This window comes from Microplitis demolitor, chromosome 1 (genome assembly GCF_026212275.2).
Source record: "Microplitis demolitor isolate Queensland-Clemson2020A chromosome 1, iyMicDemo2.1a, whole genome shotgun sequence".
NCBI lineage: Eukaryota > Metazoa > Arthropoda > Insecta > Hymenoptera > Braconidae > Microplitis > Microplitis demolitor.
The window spans coordinates 19,010,224-19,030,700 of NC_068545.1; the positions used below are offsets into that span (position 1 = coordinate 19,010,224).

The following is a 20,477-nucleotide window of genomic DNA, read 5'->3' on the forward strand; positions in this document are numbered from 1 at the left end:
TTTTATTTATTTATGAATAATTTATTCAGACAGATTATTATTATTATTTAAATTATTTAAATTCTAGTGGTTTTAATTCAATGAAAAGTCATTAATTATTGTAATTAATTATGGTTTTTTTTTATAATAATTATTATTATTATTATTATTATTATTATTATTATTACTGAGTGTTTTAATTAATTGTAATACCAAATTAGGCAAAAGGTTACTTGTTGATGACATTCGAGCCGATAAAGAAGAAAATACAAAATTTTAAACTATATATATATATATATATATATATATATATATATATATATGTATATATATTATTCCGTGTATTTATTGAATTGGATAATGAAACTTAGATAGCCTGAGACCAGCTGTCAGCCATCGATTGTATGTACAGGCCAAGACTTTCTACTGTATTGAAATTTACAGAACATTAAAAATCGACCAGTTTTATTTTATTGCGTGACATTTATAAAACTTTCGTGCAATAGTTTATTCATATAAATAATATTACATTTTTTTAAACAGTAAACATGGTACATACTAAATATTTATTTATTTTATTAAATTTATTTCAAATTACCTATATGTATATTATACATTGTATTATTTTTAATCCTACTTAATAGATTATTTATTTTTTTTTTAGAACGTTATCTAAGTGCTTGTTTTTTTTCTACTTTATTTTTACTATTTTAATTATTTATGACAGTTAAATTTTTATTGCCGCAGTAAATCAAAATTTCATTAATTTGGGAATTATATTAATAATTTAAATTGTAAAATTAATGACCAGTGAGTCATGCTGATAAAAAATATATATTTCTGTTGATAGTCATCGACAAATAGTGATGGTGTCCAAGGTAGTACGTCAACGTCCAGTGAAGTTCCTATACAAGGACTAATACCAAATGGAGCAGGACATGGTTACATATCATTGCATAGACCATCTGAATTATTAGCAACGGTATTATATTTTTAAATTATTATTTATTTTAATTAAAATACCGAATTTAGCTGATGTCTAATAATTTTTTAATTTTTTTCAAACGATAAATTAAAAAAAAAATAATTTAAAAAATTGCACCTTTAGTTTTTTAAATTTTCTACATGTGCATTTTTTTATTTTTATTTTTTCTACTGCAGGACCATTTAAATTTTGTGTTGCCTAATTAATAATATGTTATTAGTTACGTAATGAAGCAGAAGAACTGTCACCTCCAAAGCCGGATTTTTCAGCACCACCGCCTTATGAGCTTGCAACTAAATTACCCAGTTACGAAGAAGTGCAAAGAGAAAAATCACTGCAAGGAGAAAATCCGGTAGCACCGCCACCACACATAAATATCGACACCATACCTTCAGCTCAGCCATTTACTATTTTGGCAATAGACCCAAATGCGGCAGAAGGTGACCCAGAGAGCGGACTGCTCGGAACAGATTTTACATTTTTCACAGCGTTTTTACGTAAAGTTTTTTTAAATTTAAATTTATCGATAAGTAATTATCAGTCTTTGTTTAATTGGTTAATTTATTGCAGTGGCATTATTCTTTAATTGGATTGGATTTCTCTTGTCAATGTGCTTCTGTCACACAATTGCTGCTCGATATGGTGCCCTTGCTGGATTTGGACTGTCATTAACTAAATGGACTTTAATAGTTAAGCATTCAACAGATCTGGCATCTCGTGCTAACTCGTGGCTGTGGTGGCTCATAATGGCTCTTGGTAAATTTTTCATATTCATACTTATAAATATTTACTTATTTATTTATATACTTCTCATACTTTCTCAATTAAATTTTGTTTATGCAATTGTCTGATTGTTTATTCTAGGCATCCTTATTTGTATTCGCGCTATCACTCAATACTTGAACATCAAACGTGGATGGAAATTATTATCTGGCAGTGCTCAAGAGCGTCTCCTCTTTTTCTATTGAGTCAACTATTAAAAATCAACACTATTATTATTCTCAATATTGATATTTATAGAGAGCATTCAGCATTTATTTAAATTTTGGTTGTATTCTTGCACTATATAATATATATATAAATCATCTATGAAAAATATTAATTTTAGATAGACTCTACTAAACACGATATATAATAAATATATAATTTTATTGTGTAAAAACAGCATGAAAAAAAACAATGTCATTAGAAAAAATTTAAAAAAAAAATATGGAGGCTGCATCTCTATCATCAGCCGGTTTACCTAAATTTTATCCGGGTCAATTAAAACTCCATGTAATTAATATTTTATCTAATTGCAAGTCCACATTAATTAAATAACAAGTAATGACTCTACGAAATAACATTTTTACTTTATTATATTTTTTATTTCTACTACAGAAAAAAAAATACTTCTATATATGAAGTTATTTATGTATTTGATACATATTTCGGCATTGAAATTGAAACTTCGTGGGTTTTATATGAAAAAAAAAAATTACATTAATTAAAAATCAATATCTCACTATTAGAAAAAAATTTTCCATACGTCACAAGTGTAGTTATGGAAAATTTTTTTTCTAAAATGTGATAAGGTGGTGATGTTATTTGGTAGAGTTGTAATTATGTATAGGTATTTATTTAATAAAGTTTACTCAAGTGAAAAATTATAATTTGAGTGATCTGTGGATGGTAGAGATGTAAAAACACGTGTAATAAAAATCTACTGTAAACTAAAAAAAACGCTTATAAAAATTTGATGCGAGGTAAATTATAAATTTAAAGTCGCTAGATTTTTGTGTAGCAAAAATATTTTTGTTTTTATTTTGTCGCTTTGATAATAATGTACAATATACATGATATTGGTATAAAAAATGCAACGATCGTTAATTGCTTAGAGTGATTGTTAATTTAAATGTTTAAGATGATAGAAAAAAAAATAATTGATTGATAGAAATAATAAACTGGCCATACAAGAAATAAAACTTTTTTAAATTTGGTAAATAAATATATTGAGGGTAGTCATTGCTCTAATGAGCATGAAAAATAATTTGTGATGATCACTTTACATACATAAAAATAATTTTAATGTAAAACATTTTAATGTTAGATCATAAATTTATGTAACATTCGGTCTTTTATTGCGTACTCGAAAGATTATATAATAATATATCTGTGTATTTATTATTATTATTATTATTATTATTATTATTATTATTATTATTATTATTATTATTATTATTATTATTATTATTATATTACATATAAATATATTGTATTATTCAATTTAATATTTTAAATTACCATAAAATCTACATGAATTTTTTATAAATTAAAAATATAAAAGTACGACATAAAATAAAATAAAAAACTTGTTGAATTGCCAGTCGTTTGTAATCAAAAGGCAGTTGTATAAAAAAAGAAATTTTTAATAATAATTTTTATTTTTTTAACATTATCTTGCATTAAAAAAAATATATATAATTAATAATAAATTAAATCATGAAAATAAGTAATTTAAAATTTATAAAAAATTTAAATAATAAATTTTTATTATTAAATTATTGTTTTTAATGATAAATAATAAATGAAAATTATTCTTGTAGAAATTAAGATAATTGTATATTTAAATAAATTTAAAAAAATCATTTAAATTGTCATTATTTAATTTTACGTTTTTTATGTACATCCAGTACCGAAGTATCGTTGCAGGTTCATTACAATTACATTAATACACGTGTTATGCATTGTAATTTTTAATATTCAAGTACTTAGACAATAATTAATATAAACTACCGACATTTTACGAACATTTTTTTTTATTCATTAATTATTTTCGACCAAGAAGATGGTGATGGCTCTTTCTGATCGCACTCTTGATGACAGTCGACCCGGAAATGACAACTCTAGATTGTGGAACTCTGAAAATTTAAATCTCAGTCCCGGAAAATTATAAAATTTCTTTTTTTAAATTTATTTATTGACAGTTTTTGCAATTTACATAAACATACGCAGTGAAAAAAAGAAAAAAAACAACAAAACAAGAATTATAAAGAAGAAAATGAAATCATACATATATATTTATATTTTTACTTGATATTTTCAAACTTTTGCTTTGTCTTCCATTTACACTAGAATTTCCTTTTTGAAATTTTCTAGAGAGCCACCAAAAAAACTTGATGATACTGAAGGTAGCCGACATCTGACAATTTTTGTGTTTTTAATTACCAAGTTAACTGTCAATAGAATTTATTTTTTGAAAATATACACAATAAAATTTTTGAAAATTCTTCACATGCATTTTTTTAAATTTTTGCCTATCAGTATTTACTTCGATTATTGAAAACAATTAAATTTTTTGAATGACGGCTACTTTCAGCACATGAGTGTGAATGTAGCAGACACGAGACAATTTTTAAATTTTAAATAAAGAAAATGAAATAGTGAATTTTAAAAAAATGCGCGTACTGATTTTTTTTATCTAAATACGAATTTTGTCATTTTTAATTTGTATATTACTTACATTTTATTGATTTATTCCAAAATTTAAAAAATTGTCAACTGTCAGCTAAATTCACACTCATAAATATGTATATTTTAAATATGTGTGAATGTAGCTGACAGTTGACAACTTTAAAAATTTTGAAATGCGCACATAGAATTTGAAAATCCGTACCTGCATTTTTTTTTTTTTTTTTTTTTATATTTTAAATTTAAAATTTGTTTCACATCTGCTACATTCACACTTATTTTAAATTCCAATTAATGAAGTGCAATGTGCTTCTCCACTCATAATTTTCGTGAGTGTGAATGTAGCAAACATCGGAAAAATTTTAAATTATAAATAATTTAAAAAATAATATCTTTAAAAAATTCACTGATCAGTTTCAAATTTTTAAAATGCACATTTTTTAAAAATTTTATTTCTTTAATAATATCTCTATTTATTTATAATTTAAAATTTTTGTCTGATGTCTGCTATATTCAGACCATTCAGGCTTATCTGTAAAATGAGATTTTACTGCTCTCGTGTCATTAAATAAAACTAAATTCCATTGTATGTTACTGCATACTTATAAATTATTTTAAATAATAATAATAACTATAAGAAATTTAGTAGAGGAGTTAAGTAGTATTAAGTATTAATTTATTAGTAACCATAGAACTGTCAGCTGATTTAATTTTTTATTTTTCAAGGCCCCCGCAGTAGGCCCCAGTCCACGGAGTCCCATATTATTTACCTTGATCTATCTCTCATCATTTCTCCATCTATCCTCTGTTGTCCTCTGTCAGAATCAGAATATATACTCGGTATTATATATATACATATATATATATATATGTATTGTTCCACTACTTCATTGTTCTCCATTCAATTTTATGAGCTCAGCCTGAACTACTCAGCTCATATGCATCAGTCTTTAGTGATAAACTATAAAATTAAATAGTGAAATAGTGAAATAATAATAATTAAAACAAATAAATAATTAATAATTTATAATTATTAATAATTTTGACAGTAATATTGTCAATTAAACGGATGTATTATTCAAAATTAAGGCTTTTAAATGATATCGCGAATATTCCGTGGAGAAAATGAAAATGCTGCTGTTAAAAGAAAACGTCAGATAGATACATTGAAAATTTTTAATGATAAGTAAGTTAATTATTATTTATTTTTTTTATAACCTCAAAATTTATAAGGAGCGTGATTTATCTGACAATTGGAAATTTGTTAATCTTCTGAATAAATAAATAAATTAAAGAATAACAAAATTTAAAAAACGCGTACTTAGATAATTAAAAAACCAGTACGCGAATTTTTTTCCATTTCATTATTTTAATTAATTAATTATGAACCTGAACTTAGTAGATAATTAACAATTGTTGGATTTTTTTTAACATCAATGAGAAAAAAAAAAAATTAAAAATATGGACATGTAGAAAATTAAAAAAGTTGTAGGTGCATTTTTAAAAATTTTTTTATAATTTATTGTATCAAAAAAATCAAAAAATTATTATAATAGCAAAGTTAGCGGACATCTGACAATTTTGAAATTTTTTAAATAATAAATTGAAATGTTTATGAAATAAAAATAAAAAATTCATGTTTAGACAGTTCAAAATTTAGTAAATGCATTTTTTAAAATTTATTATTTTATTTATTTAATTTTTTTGTGTGTAATTTAAAAAATTGTCGTAAGTCTGCTACATTTACTCTCATAAAATTATTAGACGTCGGCTAACTTCAGTATTGTAATTTATTTATTTATTTAAAATTTCTAAACTATCTCATATCTGCGACATTCACTCATAATTAATTATTTTAATTACAGTGTAGCTGAATTAAGAGAAGATGCTGAGTATCAGGTACAATTTGATGCTGGAGAAACACGAATGGCTATTATGGTATCATTACCACCGGAATTTCCATTAGAAAAACCAGTATTAAGAGTTTCACCACCTGTGACACATCCTTGGTGTAATGAACACAGTGAAATAACGAGCGCACCTGGATTGCTAAATGTAATTTATTATTTATTGGAATAGCAGAGTATAAATATTTATAATTAATTTATTTATTTATTGATTACGTAATTATTATTTGCAGTTTACAATTCACAGTGATCTTGGTCGTGTTGTACAAGCAATTATTAGAGAATTTAGTAAAAATCCTCCACAATTAACTGATGATATTTCTTTAACAAATAAATCTCGAGGTAATTTAATTTATTATTTTAATAAATTATGTGTTAACTTTTTACTTAACCAACGTTTCGTTCATGAAGGATTGAAGTCCCGGCTTTGAATACTATATATTATATAATATATAAAATATCATTGTTTTAGTAAATTTAATTAAGAGTTCCAAAGGATCAATTTTAAAATAAAATTTTTTCACAGATAAAATATTTTATCATTAAATGTAATATGTAAAAGCTGTAATTTATCAAATGAATTTTAATTTGTTTTTACATTTTAATTTATCTCAAATTGGCCAATTTTAAATTATCAACTTTTTATGTAAGCGTGACAGGAAACGTTCTATTTATCTGCGGTCGTATGAGATACAGAAAAAATTAAAAAATTTTGAAATATATTTGAATACGATAAAAAAGGTCTGATATTTTTTGCGTACTGTATAAATTATCTCATAAATTTTTAATGTCAAAACTTTGTATGTATGACTAACAATTAGTTTCAGTAATTTAGTATACAAGTAAATAAGTGACAATTGAATTTATGTCCTGTAAGAAGTTAAAAAAAAATATATGAGCGAATCGTTTGTTATTAAGGCAAAAATTAATACATTTTTTTTTATGAATTATAACAATAATTATTATTCTCATTAAAGTAAAAAATCTAGTACTCGATTACTCCATGTCGCGTCACTAATTCTAAAAGGACATTTTTATACGGCCTTTTCTTCTTAGTCACTAAATTTAGAGTCAAAAGGGCGTATAATTTAAGCTATACTAGAAAATCAGAGTGAATTCGGAGTGATTGCGAATTTTTTTTAAATCCGACTTTACTTCGTCATTCAGAGTTCTGAAGTCAATAAAAAAGTCACTCCGCATTTGAAGTAAATAAGGAATTTGTTTTTTCCAGCGGAGTGATCTGTATTTTATTTAAATCTGCATTCACTCCGATTCGGAGTTTTAATATTAAAATAAATGCCTCTCGGAGTGAATTTTCTCCAAGAAGATTAAATAAATACCAGTCATCCGCTCCTCATTCACTCCGGATTTAATCAACGTTCACTCCGTAAATTTTTTACTATAAAATAAGTCCGCAAAACGACTGGCAATGAAAATAAAATTATAAGTTCTTTTGGAATTAGTAACATGATCTATATGTACTGAATTTTACTAAATATAGGTATGAAAATACATGAGTGATCAGGTACTGGATCTCTTGCCTTAGTTAAAAATTTTTTTTCAGAGTTACAAGATCGAATATCTCCACCGTATGGTTTCCAACGTTATCCAGAATTACAATCCACATTGTATAATACGTATTACAACTCACAGTATCCGGCATACTCAACATCCAGCAGCAGTAATTACAAATATAACTATGTCAACTCATGCATATCAAATCAAAATCAATTTACATCGTCTTTGCACCGTCCAACGTACACATCTACTGGTAGTTCTGGTAATTCAAATTCTATCGGGACTGCTAGTCCTGTTCAGTACTCGAATGACCATCGGCCAGTTAGTTACATTAATTCCCACAATTACAATACAGCGAGTTATAACAAACCTGTGACAATAAATCCACCTCCACATACGGCGGTATCCAGTCCAGAGTTTCCGGAGCTTAATAATTTAACAAATGAACAGCTTGTTAAGCTTGCTGAAGAAACGGACAGTCTTGATACCTTTCTGAGCCAACATTCCCAGCTTAAAGATATTAATTTATTGATTGACGAGACTATCGATAGCGTTGAAACATTAGCTAGTAAGGATTACTATTAATTTACTTATTAATTGGTTTTTAAAAATTTATTTAAATTATAAATTATGATATTTATTAACTAATTTATTTTTCAGATGATAATCTAGCCAAAGAGACTGAATTAAAAACACTTAAAGAAGAGGTTGCGTCTAAAATAAAAAGTGTGTCAGAACTTAAAGCACATTATGATAATTTAATTAGCCAATATAGCAAATTGTCGCAAGTATTTGCGCCAGATCATATACGCGAGTGTTTAAAACAGGCTGCTGATGAAAGTCATGAGCAGAGTGAATTGATTGCTGAAAATTTTATCAACCGTAAGATTGACGTTGAACATTTTTTGAGCAGCTATATCGAGTGCCGTAAATTAGGCCAGGCAAGACGTACCAAGGAGGAAAAATTGGGACATCAGTTGAATGAACTGAAGCGAGCTGGTTATTAATACTAATAATACTAATAATTATTATTATTATTATCAAAATTTACATTCGATTTATGGGTTTGTCAATTTATACGCATATATATTAGACTGATTCAAAAAAATCAACTATTTTTTATTTTTCAAGAACTTTCGAAAGTTTCAGAAGGGTAAAAAATGTCTTTAAATTAGAGCTCTTAATATCAACATTTACTTCTTGATTGCAATTTTCCATTTTCCACTTAAAAAACATAGGAAATTTTTTTTTTAATTTTAAATTTTATAACTCATCAACGAAAAATTATACCGAAAAGATCAATCCATATTTTTGTAGAGAATTGAATGTTCTACAAAAGTCTTATAATTTTTCGATAAATTCAGTATTTTAAAAGTTATTCGAGGTCAAAGTTGAATTTATAAAATTCTTTATGTTTTTCCACTTTTTTGGCGAAACTATCAGACTTATTATAAAATGCCATAGGACCTTTTTTGTAGACCGTTCAATTTCCAACAAATTATCGCTTGTGTTTTTCAAAATATTTGAATGCTCTTTAATTATTTGCATTAGAATTAAAATCAGCCATAATACGACTTTTGAAACTTATTGATTTTGAATGCAAATAACTAAAAAGCATTCAGGAATTTTTAAAAGTTCGTATAAAATAATATGTTGGAATTGAAACGGTCGACAAAAAATATCCTATGATATTTTGTAATAAGTCTGATAGTTTCTTCAGAAAAGTGGAAAAATATAAAAATTCTGTGAATTCAACTTTGACCTCGAAAAACTTTTGAAATATTGAATTTATTGAAAAATTACAATAGACTTTTGTGTAGAGCATTCAATTCTCTACAAAAATATGGATTGACCTTTTCGGTATAATTATTCGTTAATGAGTTATAAAATTTCCAATTAAAAAAAATTTCCCATGTTATTTAAATGGGAAATGGAAAATTGCAATCAGGAAGTAAATGTTGATATCAAGACTTCTAATTTTAACAAACGTTTTTTTTTACCCTACTGAAGCTTTTGAAAGTGTCTCCGTAAAAAATAAAATATAGTCTTTCTTTTTTTAATCAGTCTAATATATACACATCAATATCTATTGAACAATGTATACAGACTGTAAATATCACACTCGTAAATACCTACTGCAATCATCAACTCGGTAAAAAATTTTTAATTTCCTCCATAAATTTTTTTTATTAATTTCTAAAACGGCAAAATTTAAATAATCGGAATAATTTAAAAAAAACGATCTACTATTTTATCTTGTACATAATAAATAATAAAAAAATATTAGAGAAGAAAAAAATATATATATATATTATATATGTTCAGGGATGTACAATGGTGTTACCTACATCATAATAAGAAGCTTACGTGTATTTAAATAGTAATGAGATTAATGGTTCCACGTTCGTCACACTAAAGAAAATAAAAAAAAATATAAATATAAAACAAATTTAAAAAATTATTAAATGTGCGCATAATTAAATTTAAATTGTCTGCAAATTATTTAATTTTGTATTTATATATTAAAAAAAAAACAAATAATGATAATGGACGTATAACAAATGTCTATTATATTTTCTTATATCTCTCCACTGCTGCATTTGCGTTATCGGTTTATGTAATAAAAATTAGATCAAGTACGTAATAAAATATTACGGTTGTATATTATATTAAAAAAAAAAAAATCTATGGAAATATATTTAAAAAAATATTTATATTAAACAATTATTATTCTTTATTCATTTAAAAATCATTTAGTATACTTATTATTATTTACATTATTACTTACTTATATAAATTTATTCGTAAATTAGTTATCATCGTAAAGAATATTAATGATAAGGATAATTAGTCTCTTGCGTAAAAATTAATTAAATAATTTTTTCAGTAAAAAATAATACAATTCAATAGATTTAATTAATCTGTAAATTATCGAAGTCACGGGGATTGAATGATAAAAAAAAAATGAAATGACATAATTTGAATTTCATTATTCACTAGCGCGGTCATTGAATCATGGATCGACGAACGATATCATGATGTATCTAGTTCCTTTAGTAACTAATAGACCCTCGTGATAATGAGTCAATCTCCCAGGATGCATCAACATCCAGCCAGGTTTGGTGTCAGTGACTGAACAATTGTAACGTATGAATCGACAGCCACCTCCTTCGTAATCAACTCCAGCTCTGTTCAACGCAATATTTATTGTGTATGTCGAGCTGTCGTGATGTGGTCTCAGTGAAGGCTGCTCATCTGGTCTGTATCTCACGACGAAATTCATCAGTGACTTCGGTGGCTATGAAAATAAATAAATTTAAATGTTGATGACTAGACAAAGTATTTAAACATTCTATCGGAATACAATCAATTGACAAATGAATCCAGAACCAGAACCAAAACCAGGACCAATGTGCTCACTACTTATTACAAACGACTTAAATGACAAAATTAAAATATCTACGGCGGTGCCAGCAATTAAATAAATAAAAAAATAAATTAAATTTATATAATCCCTTACATAGTCGTAATATCCGAGAAATACCATTTGTTGCAATGGGCTTACATATATCCGTAGGAACTCTAGCCACGTCTCATGGAGACCCACTTGGGTCATATGAATATCACGAGTTGGAACTGGTTCGTATCCACTGTCAAGTCGATCGTCCTAAAAATATCATCCACGTATTATAAATGTATACTATGTATCTTACATCGTGAAAATATCCGAGAAAAACGAGCTCTTGCAATGGTCTGACGTACTCCTTGAGTATATACAACCAGTGAGGCTCGTAATTGACTTGATTCATGTGAATATCACGCGTTGGTACGTTTTCATAACCACCTTGTAGCCGAGAATCCTGTTGATTAATTTTATCAATACGCGAATAAATATATTAATAAATTATTTAATTCTGTTGACATGCATTTTATCTAGATGAAATATTACATAAGCTATATTATTTAGAGGTGTAATAATTGTAATAATTATTCGAAAATTTTCAACGACTTAAAATTGTAATGTTTTTATGATACTAAAGTTAGCCGACGTCTGATAATTTTTTAACTTTTTTTCAAGACGATAAATTATTAAAAAAAAATATTTTTAAAAATTGCACTTATAGTTTTTAAAATTTTCTATATGTGCATTTTTTTAGTTTTTTTTTTTTTTAAATAATTTGTTGGGAAAAAATCCAAAAATTGTTAATTGTCCATCAACAGTGCTCATATATTTTTGTCCAATAATTCAAATTTTTATCAGAGATAAATAGAGCTCAGACACGAATTAATGAAAAAATTATTTTTTATTACTTTAAAAATTAAGCTCTGCATTAGATGCAATTTAAATATTTTTTAAAACCGATTAAAATTTTCTCGATTCGAATCGAATAATTTAAAAAATTACAAATAATTCAAAAATTTTCGAATCATTTGATTGAAACGTGACTCGAACAGCCCTAATATTGTATAAATTTTTCTTACATGATTTGATCCGTCAGACCACTGGCCGAATGCTTCCATTATTTCAATAAACTCTTTGGTGAATCTTGGCGATACTATTGGGAACCAGTAGACATCAGGACATGGCTAAAATGATAATTAATTTTTTAAAAAATTACTCTGGTAAATTAATTAAAATACATATAATTATTTCATAAAAATTGTGTACCTGAACAGGCGTATTGTCCTCATCAAAGTTTCTCGAGTAATTAACATGGAGATAACGTTTCTCCCAGTCATTTTTATTGTTAAATATTTCGTACAAATCAGGATTTGTGTAAAGGGTATTATAACTATCTGTATTTATAAGATGGCCAAACTCTAGGCGATTATTTACGTACATAAAAACGCCCTTTTGTCGATTTGTTATAGCAAAAGACATGTCCGGATCCAAATCATTGGCTACAAATTGGGGCCGGGTTGCAGCATTGCTGATTACTGTTACGTTGATCAAGTAACAATTAGTAATATACGGAACATTCCACAGCCCTCTGTAACATGAACAAACTTTTGAAAATCCAAACGTGCTGACTTACTTGCTCATTTAAAAAGTTATCAATAAGTAACGTTTCTACATGTAGGAAAGTATTAAAAAAATATAATGATAAAAAATGGTAGCTGAATTTTTTCATGAATTTTCAGTTGTAAGTTTTTATTAATTATAATTAAACCAAAAAGATTTGGGTGGTAATTTTCAAAAGGGTTCTATTTAAGGATTCAAATGTAATAAAAAATAAAAAAGATCAATCGATTGTGTTTTTAACTTTCCGTTATGAAAATTTGAAATTTTCAAAAAAAAGGAAGTTATTGGTTTCGGGCGATAATCAAAAATCGAGTTTTCATCAGATCTCGATGTTTTGAGGTCCTAGGAAGTGATTCTGACTATTTCCGAATGGACATCCGGCCGTGCGTGTATGTTAACTAATTTTTTTCATACAATATCTTTGAAACGAATCAACTGATTTAGACGTACTTGGCGGCAATCGAATGGGCTCATCAATACTTAGATCTGGATAGACTCTGAAGTTGGTCGGTCGAGTAGCTCACGAGTTATACGGAAAATAAAAATTAAAAAATCCTTTTTCTTTTGAGGTTTTTTTTCTTAGAACTCATAGACTACTTGCCAGATTTGCTCCAAAATGTATTGAGTTCTAAGTCTTGATGATTTCTTTCGATTGCTGCCAAGAATCTTCAAATCGGTTGATTCATTCCAAAGATATCGTATGACAAAAATTGATTTTTTTCCGCTAATTGTATTTTTTTTGGTTTAACTTCGAAGAGCTCAAAAATTTCTCAGCTCAAAAACAGCAGGAAATTTTAGGGTTGGCCCACCGGGTCAACCATTTTTTTTTTACAATTATTATTTTTAAAAAAAGTGACTTAAAATCGAGTTGGTTTTATTAATTAATAAGTTATCTTTTAAATTCAATACGAATTTTGTTTTCTAGTTGAGCAGATTTGAAAGTGTAAAAATGATTTTTATGTAAGTGAATCAGCTGGAATCGAGTAAGCTAACAGAATACGTCTCATTGCTTGGCAATTGAGCTGTGTAAAAATAATTTATCAACTTAAGATTGCAATGTTTAGCTTTGTGTGCTGAAAAGATAAATAATTTCGAAGGTTAATAAGAGTCAGGCGAAAATGTTTAGGTAGACGAACACAGTGGTGTCGTGATTGGTCGTACCCAACTAGCAATTGGTTGTATATAATTATCCAATTGAGATTGATAACACTCTGACACTGTGGCTTAGCGGTTTCATCGGGTTGCGTCCATTCATGTTTTGGGCTCGACGACATTAACTCTTTTGTCGGATAATATCAGTATTTTCACGTAAATTTACGTGTATTACTTACTACATAGCTGTTAAATATAATAGACAAGTGTAATTTTACAAATACATATATATAACAATTTAATTTTAAGTTTGTGAAGATATTAATTATAGAGCTAATAAATAATCTGCCGCGGGAAAAATAATTTTACTGGTAGTAAGAGTGAACAAAATCACTGGTTACTAATTATATTTATTTTTAATTGTCTATTGTTATTTTTTTATGATAACAGACAGGACAAATGAAGTACCGGTTGGTTTTATCTATTTTTCTGCTTGTGATGATGCTTAAATCAACGGCAGACGGTGCTAAGGGTGGGATCGGCAGAGCAGGAGTACGCGGAAGAGGCAGAGGACGCATCTACAGTTCAAGAATGCCGATAATTATTCCCGGTCGTAATACCAATAGCGGTTACTATGAAAATAAAGATGTAAGTAAAGATGATAAATGAATTATTATTGAGTAATTGCAATAAATTTTTTATTAAAAAGGGCGCGAAAATAGTAAAGTCTTCGCACTTTGAACTGGATTACATGCTGGGCAGAAAAATAACATTTTTCTGCATGGCACGTGGGTTCCCGAGACCGGAAATAACCTGGTACAAGGATGACATCGAACTCTATCACCATAAATTTTTCCAAGTAAGAGAGATAATTAGTTTTGGAAATAATTTATTTATAGTAATTATGTTTGAATATATTGTTAATTACTTTTTTTAATAAACAGGTCCATGAATGGGCAGTTGGTAATGATACAATAAAATCTAAAATGGAAATAGATCCTGCGACACAAAAAGATGCTGGTTATTATTCATGTCAAGCTGATAATCAGTACGCCGTTGATCGTCGGGGATTCCGGACCGATTACGTTATGATCTCTTATTAATATATTATATTAAATATAAATATATATATATATACATACATGTTTACACGAATTACTACGGTAATAAATAAAGTAGACGTTTATATTAAAACGTTACTGCGTTTAAAATAATTTAAATAAAGCCATTGTATTTAATGTAATAAATAATAACAACAATAATAATAATAAATTTATAAATAAACTTTGTGCCACTAATTTCAAAATGACATACTTTAATACACCCTTTTTAATTTAGTCACGAAGTTTAAAACCAAGAGGGTTTTTTTTAATTGCTTCATATTGTAGACTTGCTCTAAAGATAAAATTTTTTTTTAATTTTCAGCTATAAAAGAAAAAAATTATACGCCCTTTTAGCTTTAGAGTTTCTTGAAGCCAAAAGGACGTATAAAAATATGTCCTGGAATTAGTAACGCGATATGTATCAGTTTATTTTATGATCCTGAAATTAGCAGACAATTAACAATTTACTGATTTTTTTTTTCAATCATTTAATTTAAAAAAAAAAAAAATTAAAAATATGCATATGTAGAAAATAAAAAAAAACTATAAGTGCAATTTTTTTTTTAATTTACCTTTTAAAAAAAATTCAAAAATTATTATACGTCAGCTAATTCCAATATCATGTGTAAATATTTAAAAATCATCAATTTAGCTCTTGATCGTCTGTTTACAAAAAATTTAACTCCCCTAAAATTATATTATTGCTCAAATAATTATGAAAAACGACTCAAATTATATATAATAATATCATATTGTAATTTATACTATTAGGATATTATGTCTGAAATAAATAAAATTTTAAGTAATTAATTGAATAATAAATTCGACTTAGTTTTGTGTTGGTGATTAAGGGGCAGATTAATTTTTTCTATATATGTTTACGATATATGTATGTATATATGTATATATAAATAAGTATACGGGTAATTTTTTGTTAAAAGTTTAATGGATTAAGTACAAATCGAGTGGATAACAATGAAACAAGGGAGATTGAGACTGCAAGTGCTGCTGTATAACTGATGGAAGTAGAATTTAATATTAACGATTGTGATTTATTCGTAGCTCTGTTTCTATTGAGCTATAAGTCTACTGTAATGGATAGTCGTGAACAACTAGGGGAGTAATGAGTGATGACTGTCAGTTAGAGATCTGTGTTCCATCTCATCGTTGAATCGCGATATTTGTCTCGTGAATGCAGACATTCAGTTATTGCGTTTATCACCTTACTATCGACACCTATATTAATTTAAATCTCATAAATTTTGCTCGATAGTTATCAATAATAATAATAATAATTACTATTATTATTATTATTGTTATTATTTTATATTTTTTTGTGGGATTTTATTGACGATGACAAGAGCAGTTTCAATCGCTCTCTTATTGGTAGTGATACTGATGATAAATTGTCCGGAGACAAATGGACGTAGAGGAAAATCAAGGGCTAGAAGTAAGTCGCGTGTACAAATTGGATTACCGATAACTGGAAAATATCGCGACCCTGAAAGTGATCAATACTACAACAATAATAATGTAATTAGTCTTAATATTAATTATTAATTAATACGTTTCTTTTTTATTTCTTGTATAACTATTATTTGTAATGAGTGTGATGTGTTACTAGGGCGCTAAAATACTTTTGGCTTCGCACTTTGATCTTGAGTACGTACTGGGACACAAAATAGCTTTTCTCTGCGTAGCAAGAGGATCACCACGTCCTCATATTACCTGGTTTAAAGATGGGGCGGAAATTTATACCCATTTATATTTACACGTAAGTATTTTATGATAAATTTTACTCAAGTGTAAGATAAAAAAGACCCAGTAAGATCTGAGAATTAGTACCCGATCACTCCATGTATTTATATATATATATATTTAGTAAAGTTTAATAAATATAAATATATAAATACATGGAATGATCGGGTACTAGTTCCCTGATTAACTACTGGGTCTCTTACCTTAGACGAAAAATAAAAAAAAAATTAAAGTAAGAGACCCAGTACCTAATCAGGAAACTAGTACTCAATCATTGATGTATTTGTATATATATATATTTACTAAATTTTACTAAATAGACATACAAATATATACAGTGATCGGATACTGAGTCTCTTACCTCATCTAGTATTTAAATATAATTATTGTTAAAATTAATAAGTTTGAATAATTTTTAAAAATAGGTTCACGTATGGGAAGTTAAAAATGATACAATTAAATCAAAATTGGAAATAGATCCTGCTACGCAGATGGATGCGGGTGTATATGAATGCACAGCAGACAATATGTATGCTATTGATCGACGATCATTTAAAACAGATTTTTCAATTGCTTTCGATTAATATGGATATATATATATATATATATATATATATATATATATATATATATATATATATATATATATATATATATATATATATATTTAAATAATAAAATAAATATTTATTTTTAATGACACTATTATACCTAAATGAAATAAAATGTCTGTTTAAATTTTATCTGTACCTAGTTATGTAATTGTAGAAAATAAAATAATATCATTGAATAATTTTAATTAAAAATAATACTTACCGGCGTTTATTTTCAATAATTTCCATGTAATCTGAGCTACGTGCGTAGTATCCGTTGTCAGCAACAGCTCCCCAGAAATTGCTCCAACTTTGTCCAGGTCTAAGTAGTAAAGGCGCGACAATTGATCTCTGCTGTTCTACGAGTAACTTAAGAGCATGTTCGTTGTCAAGATGAGCCACGGATTCGATGAAAAAGTATCCAGAACACTCTTTGAGTAGGCAGTAATTTCTAAAATTCACTTAAATTAGTCTATATTATTTTTTTTATGGTATAAAAACGGTTTTGACGTACAGAGAAAGATCTCGGGCAGTTGCGGGATCAATTTGATCTGACGGAGTAATGATTTTCTTGCTTTTGTACTGATCGCCGAATTTTTCAATCCAATTATTCACTAATTTCTCGTGATAGGCTTCGTTGTTGTAAAGGAATAGATGTAACTTGGACTTGGGATAAGTTTGCCGGGCGATTTTATTCAAAAATTCTTCGAGGAATGGCGTAGCTTTATCAATAAAAATGGCTATTAAAATAGGCGGGTATGTGTTTTGTTCTTCATCTGAAAGTTCTATTGTATTGTCCCAGCAATTTAAACATCCCTCCGATGGATTCCATGCTTTAGCCAAATAATTTCCCAGAGAATTTAGTACCAGTTTTGAAGGACCGTTTCCATGGATAACCAGTGGTACTGTATCGTACAATGTATTTTGTAAGTAAGCTTCATCTTCTTTGAATCGCAATTCAATATTCTCTGAAAAAGCACCGCAATAATTAATAATTAACTATCTAAATAATTTGTGACTCATGTTAGCTTCAGATGTTTAATTAAAATATTACCTATAGATCCAAATAAATTTTGAAAAATCTCACACTTGTGATCAAGTTTTATTTTATGTTTCCGGCGAAGACTTTCATTCAAATAAACATTCGTATAATAAAGCTGGTCATCATCAGTATCTTCTATTTTTTTATTAGTTATTATTGCGTATACATCGGATGCGTATCCTATAAAACCACCGGAATTGAGATAGGGTTCACCATGATAAACTTTTGGATATTTTGACGCTAATGATTTATCAGGCCAGCTAAATTTTTCAGCGGCAAATAGTATACGTGCGTCTAAGCTTTTAAATTTTTTTACTATTTGTTCTAATGTCGATGAAAATATAACATCATAACTAGAAAATTAAATAATAATTATTTTATTTTCTGTGTAAAAAAAATGAAATTTTATGACTAAAATAAATAAACTGTTTTTTACCTATCAGTGAATAGAATAATTTTATTATCATCATCTTTGAATTTTTTGAGTGCGTTTTTCAATAAATTTATTTTGTATCCACCACCTACACTCTTCATATTTCCTCCTTTCCATGGTTTATCAAGACCAAGTACTGTAACGTTGTCCTCAAATTCATACACACGAGCTGATCTTAAATATCTTTCAAAGCCATCAGTTCTATTTGAAGCAACTGTTATGGTCAGTACATTTAATGGGTCATCTGTAAGTAATCAAAAAACACAAATAAATTTATGAATTAATTAATTACGAAATCACATGAGATTTATTTATTAAAAAATAACTATTGGGTAGTTCCAAAGCATTATTTAAATATTTATATTGAAATGATTGTGGTACACGTGACAAATGTTCAATATAAAAAGTAGTATCTCATCGAGTGAGTGCGAATGACCGCACAGCATTCGGTAAGCGCGCGGTTTCCTCCAACATCACATAAGTTCCTCTTGCTACATACATTAATAATGTTCCTTGCGCGCTTTAATACCAAACCATAAAACACGTACATGCTTTTTTTGGGCTATTCTTACACCAAACTTTTATTTTTACCATTTATTGCTTCATAATAAAAAGAAAATTGGTAAAAAAAAGTCATAAAAAAAGAAGTTATTTAATTATTTAAAAAATTTCTAATTCATGCTCTGTCAATTCAAATAAAAATAAATAATAAAAAATTTAACGGTTTGTTGATTAAATAGAAAAATTATTACGGGTGATTGCACTTAAATAATAATAATGTTTCATTTAATTTATTATAGTACTTGCGAGTAATTTATTATAAATTTTTATTTTAAATTAAAATTATATGAGTGTGAATGTAGCAAACATCAGATAAATTTTAAATCATTAATAGATAGAGTAAATAATTGATAAAATAAAATTTTTTAAAAATGCGTATTTTTAAAATTATTTACTCTATTTATAATTTTAAATTTGTCTGAGTCTGCTACATTTACACTCATAAAATAATGAGTTTTAAAAAAAATTTTTAAATTTCTTAATAAATTGGAGTAAAAAAAGGAAATATTTTAAATGTAAATTTTAAAAATACACTTGAGTGTTAAAAAAAAATGTTTATTGATTTAATAATTTAAAAAATGTATTACCAGTAATATTGGCGACTGTTTTTTGAATGAAAAAACAATAAATGTTGATAAGATTGAAAATCCACAAATGCTTCATTCTACTGATATTGAAATGTTGTAGTCCGCAGTTGAAGCAACACTACCGAGTACTGATTTAAAATTTCATCGACAGGCTCGAGCTCGAGTATTTATCGCAGCACTTGAACCTGAACACCAGGAGTGTGGACTAGGAGAGATGTAGAGTGGAGAAACACGCACCAGAGGATACTGAAAAAAAATTTCTAACAATAACAAAACTCTAATCTAATAATTCATAATATCATTTCCTTATATTCTTTATTTATAAATTTAACTACTACTGTCTTTATGAAAAACATTGGATTTATTTTGTGTGGGAGTAGAGTCCCGTCATCTTAAATTACAATGTTTATTTAACGCAACCCCGCATCACAAACTCATATCAACTA

General features: G+C 27.1%; 4 protein-coding genes across 8 annotated transcripts; 3 read left to right on the forward strand and 1 right to left on the reverse strand.

Annotated features, from left to right (window-relative positions):
* Positions 1 to 343: 343 nt before the first annotated feature.
* On the forward strand, positions 344 to 3,309 carry LOC103578988 (NEDD4 family-interacting protein 1). The gene is made up of 5 exons (XM_014445081.2): positions 344 to 530; positions 830 to 961; positions 1,185 to 1,461; positions 1,535 to 1,720; positions 1,829 to 3,309. Exons 1-5 carry the CDS (start codon positions 528 to 530, stop codon positions 1,930 to 1,932), a joined length of 702 nt encoding a protein of 233 aa, XP_014300567.1. The 5' UTR covers positions 344 to 527; the 3' UTR covers positions 1,933 to 3,309.
* A 1,716-nt stretch (positions 3,310 to 5,025) lies between these two features.
* On the forward strand, positions 5,026 to 10,484 carry LOC103577594 (vacuolar protein sorting-associated protein 37A). Of its 2 annotated transcripts, XM_008558312.3 has the most exons (6): positions 5,026 to 5,600; positions 6,280 to 6,469; positions 6,555 to 6,663; positions 7,886 to 8,101; positions 8,195 to 8,407; positions 8,500 to 10,484. In XM_008558312.3, exons 1-6 carry the CDS (start codon positions 5,512 to 5,514, stop codon positions 8,844 to 8,846), a joined length of 1,164 nt encoding a protein of 387 aa, XP_008556534.1. In that variant the 5' UTR covers positions 5,026 to 5,511; the 3' UTR covers positions 8,847 to 10,484. The 2 variants fall into 2 exon arrangements, with proteins under 2 accessions (XP_008556534.1, XP_008556525.1); XM_008558303.3 differs by having other exon boundaries at positions 5,027 to 5,600; positions 7,886 to 8,407.
* Positions 10,485 to 10,602: 118 nt separating this feature from the next.
* On the reverse strand, positions 10,603 to 20,477 carry LOC103577583 (procollagen-lysine,2-oxoglutarate 5-dioxygenase). The gene is made up of 10 exons (XM_008558292.3): positions 20,367 to 20,477; positions 20,032 to 20,277; positions 18,887 to 19,127; positions 18,463 to 18,803; positions 17,923 to 18,376; positions 17,632 to 17,859; positions 12,509 to 12,830; positions 12,322 to 12,426; positions 11,553 to 11,699; positions 10,603 to 11,137 (listed from the first exon to the last, which is right to left on the reverse strand). Exons 2-10 carry the CDS (start codon positions 20,105 to 20,107, stop codon positions 10,853 to 10,855), a joined length of 2,199 nt encoding a protein of 732 aa, XP_008556514.1. The 5' UTR covers positions 20,108 to 20,277; positions 20,367 to 20,477; the 3' UTR covers positions 10,603 to 10,852.
* LOC103577556 (immunoglobulin domain-containing protein oig-4) lies at positions 12,846 to 17,399 on the forward strand. 4 transcript variants are annotated; one of them, XM_053738877.1, is made up of 5 exons: positions 12,846 to 14,602; positions 14,664 to 14,814; positions 16,406 to 16,590; positions 16,682 to 16,831; positions 17,241 to 17,399. In XM_053738877.1, exons 1-5 carry the CDS (start codon positions 14,414 to 14,416, stop codon positions 17,397 to 17,399), a joined length of 834 nt encoding a protein of 277 aa, XP_053594852.1. In that variant the 5' UTR covers positions 12,846 to 14,413. The 4 variants fall into 4 exon arrangements, with proteins under 4 accessions (XP_053594852.1, XP_008556483.1, XP_008556471.1 ...); XM_008558261.2 differs by lacking the exons at positions 16,406 to 16,590; positions 16,682 to 16,831; positions 17,241 to 17,399 and adding an exon at positions 14,899 to 15,503 and having other exon boundaries at positions 12,846 to 14,328; positions 14,405 to 14,602; positions 14,664 to 14,813; XM_008558249.2 differs by lacking the exons at positions 16,406 to 16,590; positions 16,682 to 16,831; positions 17,241 to 17,399 and adding an exon at positions 14,899 to 15,503 and having other exon boundaries at positions 12,846 to 14,325; positions 14,405 to 14,602; positions 14,664 to 14,813.

Bases quoted from the DNA above. Each gene is read 5' to 3' on its own strand.
- LOC103577583 (XM_008558292.3), bottom strand. From the start codon at position 20,107: ATGAAGCATTTGTGGATTTTCAATCTTATCAACATTTATTGTTTTTTC. The intron at 12,831-17,631 runs GTAAGTATTATT...TTCATGTTACAG, and splicing joins ATTATTGAAAATAAACGCCG to AGGGCTGTGGAATGTTCCGT. The intron at 12,427-12,508 runs GTACACAATTTT...TTATCATTTTAG, and splicing joins AGGACAATACGCCTGTTCAG to CCATGTCCTGATGTCTACTG.
- LOC103578988 (XM_014445081.2), top strand. The intron at 962-1,184 runs GTATTATATTTT...ATATGTTATTAG, and splicing joins CATCTGAATTATTAGCAACG to TTACGTAATGAAGCAGAAGA. The intron at 1,462-1,534 runs GTAAAGTTTTTT...AATTTATTGCAG, and splicing joins ATTTTTCACAGCGTTTTTAC to TGGCATTATTCTTTAATTGG.
- LOC103577556 (XM_053738877.1), top strand. From the start codon at position 14,414: ATGAAGTACCGGTTGGTTTTATCTATTTTTCTGCTTGTGATGATGCTT. The intron at 14,603-14,663 runs GTAAGTAAAGAT...TTTATTAAAAAG, and splicing joins GTTACTATGAAAATAAAGAT to GGCGCGAAAATAGTAAAGTC. The intron at 16,591-16,681 runs GTAATTAGTCTT...ATGTGTTACTAG, and splicing joins AATACTACAACAATAATAAT to GGCGCTAAAATACTTTTGGC.
- LOC103577594 (XM_008558303.3), top strand. From the start codon at position 5,512: ATGATATCGCGAATATTCCGTGGAGAAAATGAAAATGCTGCTGTTAAA. The intron at 5,601-6,279 runs GTAAGTTAATTA...TTTTAATTACAG, and splicing joins TTGAAAATTTTTAATGATAA to TGTAGCTGAATTAAGAGAAG. The intron at 8,408-8,499 runs GTAAGGATTACT...TTTATTTTTCAG, and splicing joins TAGCGTTGAAACATTAGCTA to ATGATAATCTAGCCAAAGAG.